Here is a 21,288-nt window from a genome sequence, read left to right as displayed (position 1 = left end):
TGCACCATACACAAAGATAAACTCAAAATGGAGGAAAGATCTAAATGTGAGACAAGATGCCATCAAAATCCTAGAGGAGAACACAGGCAACACCCTTTTTGAACTCGGCCACAGTAACTTCTTGCAAGATACATCCACAAAGGCAAAAGAAACAAAAGCAAAAATGAACTATTGGGACTTCATCAAGATAAGAAGCTTTTGCACAGCAAAGGATACAGTCAACAAAACTCAAAGACAACCTACAGAATGGGAGAAGATATTTGCAAATGACCTATCAGATAAAGGGCTAGTATCCAAGATCTATAAAGAACTAATTAAACTCAACACCAAAGAAACAAACAATCCAATCATGAAATTGGCAAAAGACATGAACAGAAATCTCACAAAGGAAGTCATAGACATGGCAAACGCGCACATGAGAAAATGCTCTGCATCACTTGCCATCAGGGAAATACAAATCAAAACCACAATGAGATACCACCTCACACCAGTGAGAATGGGGAAAATTAACAAGGCAGGAAACCACAAATGTTGGAGAGGATGCGGAGAAAAGGGAACCCTCTTACACTGTTGGTGGGAATGTGAACTGGTACAGCCACTCTGGAAAACTGTGTGGAGGTTCCTCAAGGAGTTAAAAATAGACCTGCCCTACAACCCAGCAATTGCACTGTTGGGGATTTACCCCAAAGATACGGATGCAATGAAATGCCGGGACACCTGCACCCCGATGTTTCTAGCAGCAATGTCCACCATAGCCAAACTGTGGAAGGAGCCTCGGTGTCCATCGAAAGATGAATGGATAAAGAAGATGTGGTTTATGTATACAATGGAATATTACTCAGCCATTAGAAACGACAAATACCCACCATTTGCTTCAACGTGGATGGAACTGGAGGGTATTATGCTGAGTGAAGTAAGTCAATCGGAGAAGGACAGACAGTGTATGTTCTCATTCATTTGGGGAATATAAATAATAGTGAAAGGGAATATAAGGGAAGGGAGAAGAAATGTGTGGGAAATATCAGAAAGGGAGACAGAACACGAAGACTCCTAACTCTGGGAAACGAACTAGGGGTGGTGGAAGGGGAGGAGGGCGGGGGGTGGGGGTGAATGTGTGACCTGTACTGAGAGGGGCACTTGACGGGATGAGCACTGGGTGTTATTCTGTTTGTTGGTAAATTGAACACCAATAAAAAATAAATTTATTATGAAAAAAGGAAGATAAGTCAATTACAACTATCCAGCTGGAGACACACAAAGAAAAAAAGAATAAAGAAAATTAGCAGAATCTAAGAGACATGCGTGACAGAATCAAGCACACCAATATACACATAATAAGAGTCCCAGCAAAGGAGCAGAGAGAGAATAGGCAGAAAGAATATATATATATATATATATATATATATATATATATATATACTGAAAATGTACCAAATTTGATGGGAGACATGAATCTACACATTTAAGAAGTTCACCAAACTCCAAGTAAAATAACACAAAGAAATCCATACCAAGGGATGCCTGGGTGGCTCAGTAGTTGAGTGTCTCTGCCTTTGGCTCAGGGCGTGATCCTGCAGTCCTGGAATAAGAGTCCCGCATCTGACTCCCAGCAGGTAGCTTGCTTCTCCCTCTGCCTCTGTCTTTGCCTCTCTTTGTGTCTTTCACAAATAAATAAAATCTTTAAAAGAAAGAAATCCATACCAAGATAGGCAGACATGCAGAGAATAATGAAAGTACCAAGAGAAAACTGACTTGACACTTAAAAGAGATCCTCAATAAGATTAGCAGGCAATTTTTCACTAAAAACCAAGGTCGAAAAGCCCTGGGATGATATATATATATATATATATATATATATATATATATATATATATTTACCGAATTAAAAAAAATATATGGGGATGCCTGGGGTGGCTCAGCGGTTGAGCATCTGCCTTTGGCTCAGGTTGTGATCCTGGGGTCCTGGGATTAAGTCTCACATCGGGGTCCTTACTGGGAGCCTGCTTCTCCCTCTTCCTGTGTCTCTGTGTCTCTTATGAATAAATAAATGAAATCTTTTTTAAAAAGAAAGAAAATATGAACTAAGAATGTTAGATATGAGAGGTAAAACAATCCTTTGAAAATGAAGGAAAAAATAAGACTTTTGCAGATAAACAATAGCACAGAGAATTTGCCTTTAGTAGATCTGCCCAACAAGAAATACTAAATGAAGGTGCGGGCACAGCGGGGTTGGGCTGCCTGTTCTTTTTTTTTTTTTTAATTTTTATTAACTTATGATAGTCAGAGAGAGAGGGACAGAGAGAGAGAGGCAGAGACACAGGCAGAGGGAGAAGCAGACTCCATGCACCGGGAGCCTGACGTGGGATTCGATCCCAGATCTCCAGGATGGCACCCCGGGCTAAAGGCAGGCGCCAAACCGCTGCGCCACCCAGGGATCCCAGGACTGCCAGTTCTGAGGACGCATAGGCCCCCACCGTGAGGCCCGCCCCCCGGAGGCCGCGGGGGGAGGGGTCTCTGTTCTGCACAGTTCGTGGAACAGTCGGCCTGAGTCCGCGCATGTGCGTGTTCCTGGCCCTTCCACCCGTCTGCTTGGAGGTGCACCTGTGCTGCCCCGTGGAGGGGAGACTGTCCACTTGTAGGCCCCCCAGCTCCGTGCCAAATGGCTTCCCCGGGGTCGGCAGGGCCATGTTCCACACCGCATAGCTTCCACAGTAGCAGGTCAGGTACGTTTGAGCTTGAGGGAAGTTGGGCTGGGCAACCAAGCCACTGGTAGGTGCGACCATGAAACAGGGAGGCCTCCAGGAGGAAACCCGCCGCTCAAAATCAGTTACCGACCCCCGACAGGGAAGGATATGAGGCTTACTTGGGTAACTCAGCCCGTTAAGAAGCCGTCCTCAACCTGGACTCTGGTTCAAAAAAAACTTTCGACTTTCTCTCGACTTTCTCCGTGAAATAAAATTTCTTTCCTTTGTTAGTTGGGCTTGCTTATGGTTTTGCCATTGCTTGCATGTCCTGTATTGCAATTCTGTTATTCCCAAATAAACCAGTTTTTGCCAGTGGGGGAAAAAAAAAGAAAAAATAAAAAAAGACATACTAAAGGAAGATCTTTAGATTGAAATTAAAGTACACTAGAGAGTATCTCAAAACCATATGAAGAATTCAAGATCACTAGTAAATGTAAACATGGATAAATATAAAAACCAGTATTATTGCATTTTTTAAAAGATTTTATTTATTTATTCATAGAGAGAGAGAGAGAGAGAAGGAGAGAGAGAGAGACAGGCAGAGGGAGAAGCAGGCTCCACGCAGGGAGCCCGACGTGGGACTCCATCTCAGGTCTCCAGGATCACACCCCGGGCTGCAGACGGCGCCAAACCGCTGCATCACTGGGGCTGCCCAGTATTACTGTGGTTTTTGTTTACAACTCCTCTTTATTTTCCCATAGATTTAAATAATAATCATAAAGCAATAATTATAAATGTATGTTAAAAGCATGCAATGCATAAATCTGTATTTGATAACTATATAGGAGAGGATTAAAAGTATTAAAAGGACAAGGATGAAGCTGTATAGAATCACTATTTACTATTGAAGTTAAGTTGGCATTAATTCACACTATAGTGTTGCAAGTTTAAGGTATTTATTGTAGTTCTCAGGATAACCATTAAGAAAATAATGTAAAAATAGGGACCCCTGGGTGGCGCAGCGGTTTGGCGCCTGCCTTTGGCCCAGGGCGCGATCCTGGAGACCTGGGATTGAATCTCACATCAGGCTCCCAGTGCATGGAGCCTGCTTCTCCCTCTGCCTATGTCTCTGCCTCTATCTCTCTCTCTCTCTCTCTCTATCATAAATAAAGATTTAAAAAAAAGAAAAGAATGTAAAAATATACAGAAAAGGAAATGAGAAGGGAATCAAAATGATATAGTCCAAAAAAATCAAACACAAAAGTGAGTAGTAATGGAGTACATGACAAAGAAAGTATATATGACACATAGAAAATAAATAGCAAAATAGCAGAAGTAAATTCTTCTTTATCACTAATTATTTAAATATAAATGTATTGATTTCTCCACTTAGAAGGCTGAAAATAGCAAAGTAGGTTTTTAAAAGCTCATAATCCAACTATAGGCTGTCTACAAGAGACACACTGTAAATTCAAAGACACAAATAAGTCAAGAACAAAGGGATAGATAGAAAAATTATTCCATGCAAATAGAAAGCTGGGATTGTTGTACTAAGACCTGAATTTAAGTCAAAAATTATTACAAGTGACAAAAAAGACATTGTGTACTTATAAAGTATATATTGATAGAATTGAAGGAAGAAGCAGGCAGTTTTACAATAATGGTTGGAAACTTCAGTATTTCATTCTCAATGATTAATAAAACAAGAGGAATCCCTGGGTGGCTCAGCGGTTTGGCGCCTGCCTTTGGTTCAGGGCATGATCCTGGAGTCCTGGGATTGAGTCCTGCGTCGGGCTCCCTGCATGGAGCCTGCTTCTCTCTCATGAATAAATAAATAAAACCTTTAAAATTTTTTATTTATTTATGATAGTCACACACAGAGAGAGAAAGGCAGAGACATAGACAGAGGGAGAAGCAGGCTCCATGCACGGGGAGCCTGACGTGGGATTCGATCCCGGGTCTCCAGGATTGCGCCCTGGGCCAAAGGCAGGCGCTAAACCACTGCACCACCCAGGGATCCCTAAATAAAATCTTTAAAAGAAAAAAATTAATAAAACAATAAGGAAGATCTCTAAGGAAATAGAAGCCTTGAACAACATTATAAACCAACTACAATGACAGACTTATACAGAACACTCCACCCAACAATATCTTCTCTGACTACAATGGGACAAAACCAGAAATCAATAAAAGATGGAAAATTGGAAAATTCATAAGTATGTGGGAATTAAACAGCATAATCTAATTAAACAATTGATGGGTCAAAGAAGAAAACACAAGGGAAGTTAGAAAATTATATGAGATGAATGAAAACAAGAACATAACATACAAAAACATGGGATATAGGGAAAGTATTGCTCAGAGGGAAAGTTGTACCTGTAAATGCCTAAATTAAAAAGAAGAAAGAACTCAAATCAATAACCTAATTTTACAACTTAAGTAACTAGAAAATAAGAAATTATATGTATAAAATAACCTAAATAATATAGAAAATATATAGAAGTAATACTAAAGTATTAGATTAGAAGGAAGACACACAAAATAGAGAATAGAAAAAAAAGAATACAGAAATAGAAAAAAGAAAAGACAGATGTTGTTTTTTTGAAAAGGTCAACATAAATCACAAATGTTTAGTTGCAGTAAGAAAATTAAATTGCTAATATTAGAAATGAAACTGAGGATATTATTACTAACATCACAAAAATTAAAAGGATTATAATGCGATATTATGAATCATTGTATGCTAAAAATTACATAATCTAAATTAAATGGACAAATTTCTGAAAACAAACACACTACCAAGGCAGCCTTGAATAGAAATAGAAAATCTAGGAGTGTATGGGTGGTGCAGTCCTTTAAGCATCCAACTCTTTTTTTTTTTTAAGCATCCAACTCTTGATTTCTGTTTTAGGTCACGATCTCAGGGTCCTGAGATCAAGCCTCACATCAGCCTCTATGCTCAGCATGGAGTCTGCTTAAGATTCTCTCTCCCTCTCCTTCTGACCCTCCCCCCCAAGTGTGTGCACGCTCTCTCTCTCTCTCAAATAAATAAATAAATCTTATAAAAAAGAAAATCTGAACATATCTTATAAAAAGTAAGATCGACTCAGTAATCAAAAACCTTCTCCCCGAACCCTCTAGAACCGATAGTTTCACTGAATTCTATAAACATTTAATGAAGAATTATCACCAATCCCTCTCACAACCTTCCCAAAAATAGAAGAGGAGGAAGCACTTTCTAATTTATTTTATGAGGTTACCATCACCCTGATAACACACTCAGACAAAGATAACACAAAAAAGATAACTACAGTTAACAATACTCTTTGGGGGCACCTTGGTGGCTCAGTGGTTGAGCGCCTGCCTTTGGCCCAAGGTGTGATCCCAGGATTCAGGATGGGTCCCAGGATGGGCTCCCTGCATGGAGCCTGCTTCTCCCTCTGCCTGTGTCTCTGCCTCTCTCTCTCTGTGTCTCTCATGAATAAATAAATAAAATCTTTTAAAAAATTTTGCCTGTGTCTATCAGATTGTCAAAATTTTCCATTGAAAAAAGGCTCACTATTTGCGATTTCAGTGGAAAGCAGTAACTCTTTCACCTAAATACAATGGGAGCATTTTCAAATTTCAAGAAAATTAAATGAACTAAATCATATATGTCAGAATAAATTTGGAAATAAAATTAGAAACTATTCAATTTTAGAGAACTAATTTGTGACTTGCAGACATTAGTAGTGGACAATTAAATTAGAGAACATGAAAACTGGAAAGGCTTTTTAGAGATCATTCAGCCAAACCTCTGTAATGAGGAGAAAATAGACCTTGATTGGTTGGTTTGTAAGCTAAACTTTACATCAGATTCGGAAAATGATCGTGTGTGTTTCAGTTGGCAGTTTCGATTTTATTCAATATTGGAAGAACTGCATGAAGATTTCAAGTTGGTTTTATATATATTTTTGTAAGCATGCTGGCTAGAAAAGTAAAGAACTTGATCATAATCTAGAACATAGAAAAGAAAATATATAGGATGGTCATACAGATTAGTGTTTAAGAATGTGGTTTCCGGTCTGAATCTTGGCTCTACTACTGTGAGACTTTGTGTTTTGGTTTCCTCATCTGGAAAATGTAGTTAACAAGGGTCTGTGTGCCTCAAAGAGAATAGGGATTACATGAGATAATCCGGATAAAGGATTAGCATAGTGCTGGGTATATACTACACTCTCAGTAAATGTAAATTGCTGTTATTGTTTCGTCATTATGTCAAAGAAAAGCGAATGGATCAAAAAGCATTTTCAGAATAAAGTCAGAATACGTCACTAGCACTTTCAGGTCACTGGGATTGAATCGGAGCCCCTATGAAAAGGTGCAGGGGATCAAATGACGTAGACCGCCTTAGCAACAGGCCCCCGAAGAAGGTGAATTTCAGTAGCCAATAAGAGTCTGAGCTGTGGAAGAGGTAGCCAATGGGTAACGGAAAGAAGAAGAGGGAGGACGCGCCAATTCTTCTGCCTGAGCCTCGGCCCAACAAAATGGCGGCGGCGGCAGCGTCGCTTTGTTTCCGCGGCTCCTGCGGCGGGGGCAGTGGTAGCGGCCTTTGAGCTGTGGGGAGGATCCAGCACCAGCTATAGTGACGACTAAGAAGAGTCCATTGCATTTCTGTTGTAACCCAGGGCCGGAGAGCGCAAAGCGGCGCTCCTACGGTCGTTGAAGCTACAAGGCGTTGAAGTGAAAACATGACTGCTGAGCCCATGAGGTAAAATACAACCTCGTCTCACGGGTCCTAGGCCTACGCGCTTTCTGAGTAGTGTGTTTGGGAAAGCTTTGGCTTGGTGAGTTAGGCTTGTGTGTTGCTTAGCGGAAAGACATTGTTTTCTCTTTTAGGAGAGAAGGGTTTCGGAGTTTCGGCGGTAGGCTCTAACCCGGGGTGGGGGTGGGGGGGGCGCGGCCTGGGGTGTTGGGCTCTTCCTTCAACCTCCCCGAACCGGTGAAGCTTAGTTGCCCTCATGTAGTTTATTCTTTGGTGCCTGTGGAATTGAGACCCGTAAATCGGAGGCGGATTTGGTATCCCGGTCGTTCTTCCTAATCTTTAGGCCTGGAAACTGCGTTGGGAAGGAGAGGAGGTTGGGGGGGGGGGTAGAGGGGGAGGGGCGGGAGGGAGGCTGTGAGATTCTGGGACGATTTAGTGGCGTTTGGATAGCAGGAGAAGGGAAATACCTCAGCTTTGCGGATTTTTTTTTTTCTGCAGCCCCTGGGGACAAGCTCTTTTTTTGGGTTGAACAAGTGGGTCTCGCTAGCTTTTCACGTTCCTTCTCTACTACCGATCCTAAAGGGTATCCTTGGATTTATCTCTAGGCAAGGCGGTACTATGCAGGGTATACCCCAGTATACTTTTTGTGAAGTCCAATGTTAGTTGGTGGTAAGGCAGATCTCAAATGTTTCTCCACTTTCTGGGCAAATTTCTAGCAAAAGTAATTAGACCTTACTTTTAAAAAATTTATTCCGTTAGGAATGAGGAGCAGGTTAATGTGGGTCGATGGGAAGATTTATTGCAAGGGAAGCTGTGCCTGCCTGGCAGGCCTCTTACCAATCAAGCACGTTTATTAGGTTGAGGTTGTTTTTCTCTTGCGCTTCTGATTTGCCTCTTGATAGTGTCTAAAAATATAAGTTGTTAATATGAAATGTGTACTACTTTTACACAGGTGGCTGGCTGGCTTGCTTTTCAGGCTGACATCTGACTTTTCATCCCTTGTGAATTAAGTAATTTTTCTGCTCAGAAACGTATCCTTGGTGCCTAGTGGCAAAATAAAGAAAACTACAGGGAGCATGGATCAGAATTGCATTGGTAGTTGGCAAAATTTGCCTTTGAGTGAGTATTGTGACAGTTTAAGCTTTTAGTGCACTTTACCTAGCATGTAGAATTTGGGTATGAGCCTGTGACACTTACGCCTATTTTTCTACATTAATAAGCAGTAGATAGAAGATGTTTTCCTTCCCCTGAAGAGAAAATATACTTTAGTTCTTAGGTTCTAGGTTCCTACCTGTGTAAAGATTCTAGTCTTTGGTTTCTGAATTTATGTTAATTGGTCCAACTACAGTAAATCTTTATTTATAGGGTTTTGGGTACTAAGAAGTAGCCAGTACAACTTGTTGGCTGGGTGCTCAAGTTTGTTTACGTGAAAGATGTACCTTACAGTTAAATTTAACCTCTAGATTTTACTGAAAGTCATTCATTTTATGCCAGGAACAGTTTTTTTTTTTTTTTAATTGGTCTTGAAGAGTGCGTGCTGTTGACCTTCACCTGTATAATTCTAATTCTCAAAACAACCCTATCAGTTAGGTACTTAAGGTGTTTCTCATTTTAAAGCTGAGGAGTAAACTGAGGCATAGAGAGATCAAAGAACTTGACTAAAGCTATATGGCTTGTAACTTGTGGAGCTAGAATTGAACCTAGTCTTGACTATAGAATTTATGTTCTTTTTTTTTTAAAGATTTTATTTTTTATTTATCCATGAGAGACACAGGCAAGAGGGAGGCAGAGACACAGGCAGAGGGAGAAGCAGGCCCCATGCAGGGAGCCGGATGTGGGACTCATCCAGGGTCTCCAAGATCACACCCCGGCCTGCAGGCGGCACTAAACAGCTGCGCCACCAGGGCTGCCCTAGAATTTATGTTCTTAACCACAAGGCATTAATGCCCCCTTGAGCTTCCATGACTAATGTGATTATGATCATTTTAATTTAGCCCAAGTATTACAATGGAAGAACTTCATGTTAGCTGCTATTGTGGTTATTTGTTGTAGGTCTTAGAGTTTGTAGCTGTTACAATATTTTGCATTGTATGTATAGATGAGATAATAAGAATAACTGAAACCTTAATTCCAGTAGAGTCATAAACTGCATGAAAAACCCCTGTAAAGGGCCACATATATAAATGTGAATTTAAAAATGTATGATGCTCCCTGATTATTTACTGTGAAAGAGCTCCAAGTGGGTGTTCAGAACTGTCTCAGGCTGAGGTGTCCTTCATCCCAAGTCATAATCATAGTCAAAGGATAATATGACAGGTAGTGAGTTGAACCCACAATACTGAATCACTCTTGATTCTCTCCTAATGTGAGATAGAAATAATAAGAGCAATTCTATACATTGTCATTAATTTTATTTTGCACAGTAGTTCAGATTTTTTCTGTATCAGAATTTTTGTTGAGCACTTAAAAATAAGAGCAAAGATTTGTTCTGATTTTTACTAGTGTTCCTAAAAAAAGAAATTTTCTATGATTCTGTGGTCAAAAAGTAGCCAAAAGGCAAAAAGAGAAGGAAATAAACTGATGACCTGGCTAAACATATGCTGAAAAATCAGTGGCTCAGTCTTTAAAAGGTTTTATTATTATTTATTTATGTTTTTAAAGAGTTATGTATTTTATTTTTTTATTTTTATTTATTTATTTTTTAATTTTTATTTATTTATGATAGTCACACACAGAGAGAGAGAGAGAGACAGAGACACAGGCAGAGGGAGAAGCAGGCTCCATGCACCGGGAGCCCGACATGGGACTCGATCCCGGGTCTCCAGGATCGCGCCCTGGGCCAAAGGCAGGTGCCAAACCGCTGCGCCACCCAGGGATCCCTATTTTATTTTTTTTAAAGATTTTATTTATTTATTCATGAGATAGAGGCAGAGACATAGGTAGAGGGAGAAGCAGGCTCCATGCGGGGAGCCCGATGTGGGACTCTATCCTAGGACCCCGGGATCATGCCCTGAGCCGAAGGCAGATGCTCAACTGCTGAGCCACCCAGGTGTCCCTGTGTATTTTATTTTAAATAAGATTGGCTTATGTCTTGAAATATTTGTCATTATGAAAGATGAGCTTATTATTGACAGATAAACTTCATTTTTGTATAAAGGTCAGAGATTTGAGGGGACTTGACATTCTTTTTTTATGATTTTGAGATAGAGCACACAAGCGTGGGGGTGGCAGAGGGAGAGGGAGAAGCAGATTCCCCACTAAGCAGGGAGCCCAATGCAGACTTCATCCCAGGACCTCGGGATAGTGACCTGAGCCAAAGGCAGACACTTAACTGACTAAGCCACCCAGGCATCCCAGGACTTGTCATTCTAATCCTTATGGCAGCTGATTATTTGAAAAGCTGAAAGCAGTATAACTTGTAATTGGTCTTAAATTTTATTTATTTATTTATTTATTTATTTATTTATTTATAAATATTTTTATTCATTCATTCATTCATGAAAGAGAGAGAGAGAGGCAGAGACACAGGCAGAGAGAGAAGCAGGCTCCCTGCAGGGAGCCCAACATGGGACTCGATCCTGGGTCTCCAGGACCCTGGGCCAAAGGCGGCGCCAATCCACTGAGCACCCATGCTGCCCCTATTTTATTTTTTAATTAATTTATTCGTTTTTAAGTAAAGTCTGTGCCCAATGTGGGGCTTGAACTCACAACCCTGAGATAAAGAGTCACATGTTCCACCAACCGAGCCAGTCAGGCACCCCAAAGGCTTAAATTTTATTTTATTTTATTTTATTTTATTTTATTTTATTTTATTTTATTTTATTTTATTTTATTTTATTTTATTTTATTTTATTTTATTTTATTATTTTTTATAGGCTTAAATTTTAAAAGGCAGAAGTTATCTAAATGGAGAGATGCTGGGAAAATGTTTTAGAAAATATCTGTTAGGTTAGTAATTCACAATCATTGCATACTAACCTAATTGTGAAATTTTGAAAAATGTTATCTGTGAAATATTTGCATTCCTACTAAGTGGAAAGTATTAAAGCCAGGCTGTGGAGGGGGAGTACATGCAGTTTTTATAAAGGGTTTTGAAAGCATTTAAATACCAGTTGTTTGGTTATGTTGCTGATTGGGTGAAAAGAAAGATGTTTGTGACTTTAATTTTGATCATGCCAATTCTCATTATTGGCAACCTTTGGTATTAGTTGACCATAAGCTTTCAGTTATATAATGTATTTCTAGAGAGATTAATGTAGTACTTACAGGAATTTCTGTGTAGAAGCAGGTGTATGAAATAATTTTTTGTGCAAGAAATTGTATTTATGTGTCTGTTTCACTTTTGGAGTCTGAATAAATTTATGGATTGTATCAGACAGTTCTTGGGTTTACATGAAGTCCTTTGCTCCAGAACTTGAATGTTCTCTTGAACATTGGCAAAAAACAGTTCAAATGGTTTAAGCCATTGGAAAATGATGTTTAGATCTTCTTTTAGGAATGTTGAATATAGTAGGACAGTAAAAGGAGCATTTAAGATTTCTCTGTACCTGTATGCTAACGTTTATCTTATGATTGGCTTGATAGCTGACATGGAAGATATTTATTCTCCATTTCTCCATGTGTAAAATGGGAGTAAGTTTGATATTGATAAAGCTTGCAGTTATAGAGGAAGGAAGAACATGGTTATAACAGTGGTTCCTAAAAGGCAATAAACTAAAGCTCTTTGTGGTCTTTGCTAATTTTTAACTGTTTTAAGAGTGTAAAGAAGTCCTGAGATTAAAAGTTTGAGAACTATTCGTGTAGAGGAATGAACACTGAACTCTGAGCCCAACCTAGGTTTTCTAGGTATAGGGTAGAACCTTGGACAAATTTACCCTTTCCAGGCTTCAGCTTTGTCATTTACACAATGAACCTGTACTAGATGTTCTTTTTTTTATTTTATTTTATTTATTTTTATTTATTCATGAGAGACACAGAGTGAGAGAGAGAGAGAGGCAGAGACACAGGCAGAGGGAGAAGCAGGCCCCATGCAGGGAGCCCGATGTGGGACTTGATCCTGGGTCCCCAGGATCACACCCCGGGCTGCAGGCGGCACTAAACCACTGCGCCACCAGGGCTGCCCTGTACTAGATGTTCTATAAGGTTATTTAAAAAAAAAATGGGGGCACCTGGCTGGCTCAGTCAGTAGAGCACATCAGTCTTGATCTTAGGGTTGTGAGTTTGAGCCCCATGTTGGGCATGGAATTTAAAAAAAATAAAAAGTAGTCTGCTTATGTGAATGTTGATCACTTTTTATTTTACTTTGGGAGGTAGGAAGAAGGGTATTGATGAAGGGAAGTTTCTTTAGCCACGTACGCATTTTTTTTTGTCTTAAAATTTCCATCGTAAGGATACAGGCGTTTTGTTGATGATATATTCTGTCATAGTATCATGTGCAAATATTTGTGCAAATACTGGAAACAAAACAGTTTTTGCTGAGAAGTTTGTTAATAATTGTGGCTCAGAATATGTTCTATTTTGAAATATTATATCCAGTATATTATATTCCTGCCCTTTTTCTTTTCTTTTTAAAGATTTCATTTATTTATTCATGAGAGACACAGAGGGAGAGGCACAGAGGGAGAAGCAGGCTCCCCATCGGGAGCCTGATATGGAACTCCATCTAGGACCCCGGGATCATGACCTGAGCTGAAGGGAGACGCTCAACCACTGAGCCACCCAGGAGCCCCTGCCCCTTTTTGTTTAAAGATTTATTTACTTATTTTAGAGAGCATGGGGGAGGAGGGACAGAGTGAGAGGGAGGGAGTCTCAGGTGGAGCTTGTGGGGCTTGATCTCACAATCCTGAGATCACAGCCTGAGCTGAAACCAAGAGTTGGATGCTCAACTGGCTGTACCATCCAGGCACCTACTACTGAAAAAACCTTTATTCTGGCCAATTGTGCTTTTTGCCCTGGGAAAAGATTCTTTGAATTGTGCGCTATAGCCATATTTTCAGATCCTGTGTCTTGAGACTTTGTCTTCTTTCAGGTTTTTTTTTAAGATTTTTATTTATTTATTCATGAGAGGCAGAGGCAGAGGCAGAGGCATAGGCAGAGGGAGAAGCAGGCTCCATGCGGGGAGCCCGATGCGGAACTCGATCCCAGGACTCTAGGATCACGTCCTGGGCTGAAGGCAGGCCCTAAACCGCTGAGCCACCCAAGCGTCTGTGTCTTTCAGTTTTGGCTTGAAGTAGCCACTCTTGGTATCTATAGTCCAGCTTTCTTGTTAACTGTTCTGTACAATATTTGCTTAAGAAATTATTGGAATGGCAGTGATGTTCATGTATTTATATCCTATACTTAATATTTTGGGAGAATGTGTTATTAGTTGATCAAATACTTGAGTATCAACTAGGGGCCAGCACTGTGCTAGGGTATACAAAGTTTAATAGGAAAATTCCCACCTTCTTTTTTTTATCCTTTTTTTTAATTTTAAATTTTTTTTTATTTACGATAGTCAGAAAGAGAGAGAGAGAGAGAGAGGCAGAGACACAGGCAGAGGGAGAAGCAGGCTCCATGCACCGGGAGCCCGACGTGGGATTCGATCCCTGGTCTCCAGGATCGCGCCCTGGGCCAAAGGCAGGTGCCAAACCACTGCACCACCCAGGGATCCCAAATTCCCACCTTCTTATGGCATTCTTAAATCTAGAGGGAGACACTAGGTAAATAAGCAGGTAAAAAACAGTGCTAAAGTGGAAGTATATTGATTTTACTGGGTATCAGAAATGAAAGAAAGCCTAATTTTGGGGATGTCTAGGAAAGTTTTACAGAGGATTTTGGATCTTGAAGATGGAGTTAGCAGTGAAGGGTTGGCTGTTTTGAAAAAGAGCTGCCCAGGGAGAGGGATTAGTATGGCTGAAGATTAGTCTTATTTTCCATATAGCAGAGGAAATTAGACATGTACACAAATAATTTTGAAGCAGAATATAAAGTGATAAATGATATAGTAGGTAAAAACTAAATTCAGAGTAGGAGGATATTTCTGATGGAGTCCAGGGAGGGCTTTATAGAGAAAGTATTTGAATCTGGCCCTTGTAGGATGGGTTTTGACAAAGAATCCTGGGGGAGATTCTAGATGTGAGATAGAGCAGCTTGAGCAAAGGATTGTTGTATATATTAGTGTTTTCTCTTTGGAAGCAGGTCAACTTAAAACTTTTAACTCAATTCCTGGGAAAATATTGTATAATTATTGTGCAATTAGTATATTTTCCCCAGCTTTATTGATATATAATTGGCATACAAAATTATGTAAGCTTAAGGTGTACAATATGATGATTTGATACATGTATATATTTTGAAATGTTTACCACAATAAGGTTAGTTAACACATTCCTTACCTCATAACCATTTTTTTGTTTTTATGGTGAGAATATTTAAAATCTACTCTCTAGCAACTTTCAAGTATGCATCGTGCTATACATTAGATGTCCAGAACTTATACATCTTCTGGTGTTAACTTTGTGGTTTGATGATCTTATAAAAGCCACATATGCCCTTTGTAAATGAGCCTGATAATTTCATTTTAGAAGAACTGTCAAAAGTATTTTCTACTTTTTAAAAAAATTTCATTTATTCATGAGAGACACACAGAGGCAGAGACATAGGCACAGGGAGAAGCAGGTTCCCAGGAGGGAGCCCGATGCGAGACTTGATCCCAGGATCCTGGGATCATGACCTGAGCCAAAGGCAGACACACAACCGCTGAGCCACCCAGGTGCTCCTATTTTCCACTTTTCTTAAAGCTTGTGTAGAATTTAATGCACAGATTTTGATAGACTATGATTGTTTGAAGTCTGTCCTTATTTGTCTTATTTTGGTCATTTGACCAAATGACTTTTGGAAAATCAGTTGACTGATTTTGGTCAGTTGACTTTTGGAAAATAATTGATTTATAAGGTCCAAAATAAAAAATAATTTATTTTCATGTAATACTAGATTTGTTATTTTGCTTATTTGAATTATATTATTTTTGGTTTATATGATAGCATTCCAAACATAGTTCTACTGTAATGTTTGTTTTGAAAATGCATCTTTGTTCCAACAAGATTGATACATTGGGGAACAACTTGAGCATAAGACAAATTTTGCATTTTCTTATGCAGGATTTTGCCTGCAGGGCCAGGGATCAGCCAATTATGACCATCAACCAGTGGCCTGTTTTTGTAAATAAAATTCTGTTGGAACACACCCAAGCCCATTTATTTATATTGTCTGTGGCTGCTTTTGTACCACAATCTCAGAGTTGGATAGTTGCAACAAAGACCTCTGGGCCCACAGAGCCTAAAATATTTACTATCGGGTCTTTATAGAAAGTTTTCCCTAGGTGAATGCAGGAAACTATACCCAGCTGAACTGAACTGCATTAAATATATGCATATACATGCACACAACTCACACCTCAAACATCTGTTGGCTAGCTCAGTGCACCCCTTGTGTTATAAGTCACTCCTATCCACATCTTTTGTTAAAGTTTTCCACCCGATTTCCGATAACCCTCCTTCCATCATTTCACAGTAATTCATGAGTTGCAGTCCTTATGATGTACTTCCACAAGCAAACTTCAGGTCTTTTTCAAGGTAAAGTGCTATATTTATTGTTGTTTGTGTATTTCTTAATCTCATGTGTAAACTGTGTAAAATTATGCTGTCATTTTTGTTAGGTTTCTTTTTAAAAATTGTGTCACTGGGGACACCTGGGTGGCTCAGCGGTTTAGCGTCTGCCTTTGGCTCAGGGCAGGATCTTGGGATCCGGGATTGAGTCCTGCATTGGGCTCCCTGTGAGGAGTCTGCTTTTCCCTCTGCCTATGTCTCTACCTCTTTCTCTGTGTATCTCTCATGAATAAATAAATAAAATCTTAAAAAAAAATTGTATCAGTGATGAAGTTTTTTGAGTGTTGTGCTTCTAACCCCATTTTCCCTGTGAATCCTATGGCGTTTATTGCACAATTTTGCATAACCTGGTGATTTGTAGGAACTCGTGGTATGTGATTTCAGAACTGACTGTAACTGTCATCCTGCAAAAAGAACTAATTCATTCACCAAATATTTCTTGGGCTGTGTGAAGTTTTTTTTTTTTTTTTTTTGGCTGTGTGAAGTTTAAATGAGTCAGAGGACACAAAGCACTTAGATTAGTGTCTGGGACATACTGATTATTCACATATTAGTTATTACTGATTACTATTGTCATGTGCCAAGAACTGTTCTCAAAGTACTGCTTAGATGAACAAGACAAATTAAATCCTTGTCCCCATGGAGCTTATATTATACTTCAAAAAAATTTGTATTAATATACATTTTGGTTAGTAAATTAGTCCTATTCCCATAAAAATACATTTGGTATTTTTTAAAAAAAGATTTTATTTATTTATTCATGAGAGACAAAGAGAGAGAGGCAGAGACATAGGCAGAGGGAGAAGCAAGCTCCATGCAGGGAGCCTGATATGGGACTCGATCCTGGGACTCTAGGATCATGTCCTGAGCCGAAGGCAGACGCTCAACTGCTGAGCCACCCAGGTGTCCCCAAAGACATTTACTTAAAACAACTTTCTACTCAGTGTCTCATTGATCTCATGCAATATTTTATTGAATGATTTTTAAAAATGTTTTTAATAACTGTAACCTCAGGAGATGAATCTGATCTAACTTCAAGGAGATAATCATCTTCTTCTTACTATATTTCAAAATAAAAAGTTAAAAAATATAAACTCAGACTTAATTTGCAAAAATGGTATGCAGATTCTCATAGGCCGTTCACCCAGATTCAGCAAATAGTAATTTTTTACATTTGATTTATCATTATGTCTATATTATTATTATTATTATTATTATTACTTTTAAGATTTCATTTATTTATTCGTGAGATGCACAGAGAGAGAGGAAGAGACATATAGGCAGAGGGAGAAGCAGGCTCACCGTAGGGAGCCCAGTGTGGGACTTGATCCCAGGACCAGGATCACGCCCTGGGGCAAAGGCAGATGCTCAACCACTGAGCTACCTAGGTGTCCCTTTCTATATTATTTTTGAGTCATTTGAGATTAAATTGCAGACATGCTCCTTTACCCCTGAACACTTCATTCATTCATTCATTTATTTATTTATTTATTTATTCATTCATTCATTCATTCATTTATTTTTTGAATACTTTAATACAGTATGTATTTCCCAAAATAGAAATATTCTCTTACATAGCCTCAGTATAGTTAGCAAAATTAGAAATTAATATTGATACATTTCATTTTTTTAAAAAATTTTTTAAAAAAGATTTTATTTGAGAAAGAGAGAGAGCAAGCACATGTGCACACTAGTGGGGGAAAGGGGCAGAGGGAGAGGGAGAAGCAGCCTCCCTGCTGAGCAGGGAGACCAATGCAGGGCTTGATCCCAGGACCCCGAGATCATGACCTGAGCTGAAGGCAGCTGTTTCACTGACTAAGCTACCCAGGTTTCCTAAGATTTTATTTTTAAGCAATCTCTATATCCAACTTGGGGCTTTAATTCAGTAACCCTGAGATCAAGACTCACATACTCCACAGACTAAGCCAGGGACCTTCTTACAATACTGTTTCTAATCTACAGACATTACTTATATTTTGCCAGTTGCTTCATAATGTCCTTTCTAGTGAAAGACAAAAATTTATTTTATTCTTACCCAGCATCTAATTCTGGAGCATGCATTGCAATTCATTGTCATGTCTCTTTAATCTTTTCTTTGGAGCACTGCGCCTTGTTTTTTTTTTCCCCCTTACATATTTTTGAAGAACATAAGGTAGTTAATTTGGGTTTGTCTGATATTTCCTTGTAGTCATGTATTTTGCTAGAAATACAATGAAGTGATGTTGTGTCTTTCTCAGCACATTTTATCAGGAGGCATACAGTATCTTTGCTTTTACTATATTTTAAAATGTATTTTCTTTTAATATGATTATCAATCAGCTCATTCTCTGTCATTTAACTTAGATATTTGAAGCTAGGTTTGGTTAATTTGTATAGAATTGGAGAGAATTTGCCCACCTCTTACTTTTTTTTTTTTTGCTTTTCCCTTTTTCCACCATCTTCATACAGCCCCAAAATTCAAAACCATAAAACACCCTATTTATGAATTTTCATTGTGTATTGAGTGCCTGCTAAAAATAGAGAATCAAGGGTGAATGTTTCATATTAAAGTGACCACACTTGTTACTTGTTAAGTATATGAAATAATACATTTCTTTCAAAGGCTGACTATATCAATACATCCAATACAGCTTATTGAATATCTCAACTTAGACACTGAGGAGAAGATATTGGAGGGTACTACATGACTTCAGGGTTGCTTTGTGTTTTTTTTTTTCAGGGTTATATTTTTAATGCTCAGCAAATCGCCACTCTTTTCTTTTAAGGAATGCCTGAGCAGACATTATCTTCATTTTAATAAACATTTATTATTTCTCTGTACAAGGCAATTTGTTATTTCCTACATGGGAAGATGATGAACCCAGACCAAATTCCTTCTTTGAAGAGCTTATACTACAGTAGAGAGTACTCGGAGTTTTATTTTTTTTAAAGATTTTATTTATTTATTCATGAGAGACACAGAGAGAGAGGCAGAGACACAGGCAGAGGGAGAAGCAGGCTCCATGCAGGGAAACTGCATGAGCATTTTCTCATTTGCATGTTGGCCATGTCTATGTCTTCCTCTGTGAGATTTCTCTTCATGTCTTTTGCCCATTTCATGATTGGATTGTTTGTTTCTTTGCTGTTGAGTTTAATAAGTTATTTATAGATTTTGGAAACTAGCCCTTTATCTGATACGTCATTTGCAAATATCTTCTCCCATTCTGTAGGTTGTCTTTGAGTTTTGTTGACTGTATCCTTTGCTGTGTAAAAGCTTCTTATCTTGATGAAGTCCCAATAGTTCATTTTTGCTTTTGTTTCTTTTGCTTTCGTGGATGTATCTTGCAAGAAGTTACTGTGGCCAAGTTCAAAAAGGGTGTTGCCTGAGTTCTCCTCTAGGATTTTGATGGAATCTTGTCTCACATTTAGATCTTTCATCCACATGCAGAAGAATGAAACTAGACCACTCTCTTGCACCATACACAAGGATGTCAATTATTGAAAATACTAAGAGCATTTATTTATTTATTCATTATTTATGTAGTCCTTTAGACAAGGAATATATTTAGGAGAATATAGACGTACATATGTTTAACTCCCATACCCTCTAAAAGTATAGTAGCAGATGCTAAGTACCAGCAGAGTGCTATTGATATCTGGTATAAGAACACAGTAGTTTAGTATTTGAATCAGGTAGAATGAACTTGGGTAAAAGAAGGAATTTCAAGGCCGGAAAGGATGACTTTTGGGAACTTCTTCCTTCTTCCCCATTCCAGTAGATATTAAAAAAATTAAATGACTTGTGTTCCTAAATATTGCCACCCACTTATTAGTGTATTCCATGATGTCTCTGACATCTGAATTCTAAGCAATAACCTGATTATTCTGGATGGGAGCTAGGGTTACCTGCCTAACTTGAAGGATGAATTGTGGAAATAGGTGCTGTTTTCTGTCTCTAAAATCTAAATGTCTTTTAAAATTGTATTTTTTTTCTGCAGAGAAAGAGAACCACTGTTCTCACCTAAAGACCCTTTTCTTTCTTTCTTTTTTTTTTAAAGACCCTTTTCTTATAACTCCTTACAACAGGAATAAAATTTTGCTTTGCTTTCTTGATGTTGCCAGATTCTTTGCCTCTTGCTTTTTTTTTTTTTTAAAAGATTTATTTATTTATTCATTCAGATTGAGCGAGAGAGAGGCAGAGACACAGGCAGAGGGAGAAGCAGGCTCCATGCAGGAATCCCGACGTGGGACTCTATCCCAGGTCCCCAGGACCACACCCCGGGCTGCAGGCAGCGCTAAACTGCTGCGCCACCAGGGCTGCCCACCTCTTGCTTTTTGAACAGTGCCTTTGGGGAAGGATGGGTTGTGGTATATGGTTGGAATGAACTGTATTTATTAAAGCAGAAATCAGTGTATGAGGTAAGATGAAACATTTCTCGAAGGGTTTATTTTTTTATTTTTTAAAATTTTTTAGGGATCCCTGGGTGGCGCAGCGGTTTGGCGCCTGCCTTTGGCCCAGGGCGCGATCCTGGAGATCCGGGATCGAATTCCACGTCGGGCTTCCGGTGCATGGAGCCTGCTTCTCCCTCTGCCTGTGTCTCTGCCTCTCTCTCTCTCTCTCTCTCTCTCTCTCTCTCTCTATCAAAATTAAAAAAAAATTTTTTTTAAAGATTTTTTATTTATTTATTCATAGACACACACACACACCCACACACACAGAGGCAGAGACACAGGCAGAGGGAGAAGCAGGCTCCATGCAGGGAGCCCAATGTGGGTCTCGATCCCGAGTCTCCAGGATCACACCCCAGGCTGCAGGCGGCGCTGAACCGCTGTGCCACCGGGGCTGCCCTGTTGAAGGGTTTAGTAATTAGACCTTACATGAACATGGTGGCCTTTATTGCAATTTAATTTTTATTTAAAATATTACATAGAAAAAAAAAGAATATTACATAGAGACCACTATTTAAACATAATAAGGCAAAATACTGACCTTATTCAAATATTGCTGCTTTATTACAAATTATAATTTATCTCCATTAGAGCATGTATACTTCTATTATATATATATATTAGAAGTATACATGCTCTAATGGATATATATATATATATATATATATATATATATATAGATTTTATTTCTTTATTTATGAGAGACACAGAGAGAGAGGGGGCAGAGACAGGCAGAGGGAGAAGCAGGCTCTTTCCAGGGAGCCTGATGTGGGACTTGATCCCA

At 38.9% G+C, this 21,288-nt stretch overlaps 1 protein-coding gene across 4 annotated transcripts in view; it reads left to right on the top strand.

Annotated features, from left to right (window-relative positions):
* The first annotated feature begins 7,214 nt into the window (after nucleotides 1–7,214).
* Nucleotides 7,215–21,288, top strand: part of ATRX (ATRX chromatin remodeler) — a 304,453-nt gene continuing 290,379 nt past the window's right edge. For all 4 annotated transcript variants that reach the window (XM_055337613.1, XM_055337612.1, XM_055337611.1 and 1 more), the window contains exon 1: nucleotides 7,215–7,434. In XM_055337613.1, the coding sequence (XP_055193588.1) occupies nucleotides 7,415–7,434 (20 nt within the window). In that variant the 5' untranslated portion in view covers nucleotides 7,215–7,414. The remainder of the gene's footprint in view (nucleotides 7,435–21,288) is intronic.

This window comes from Nyctereutes procyonoides, unplaced genomic scaffold, assembly GCF_905146905.1.
Source record: "Nyctereutes procyonoides isolate TBG_1078 unplaced genomic scaffold, NYPRO_anot_genome, whole genome shotgun sequence".
NCBI classification, from domain to species: Eukaryota; Metazoa; Chordata; class Mammalia; order Carnivora; family Canidae; genus Nyctereutes; species Nyctereutes procyonoides.
This window is presented reverse-complemented; position numbering and strand designations above follow the sequence as displayed.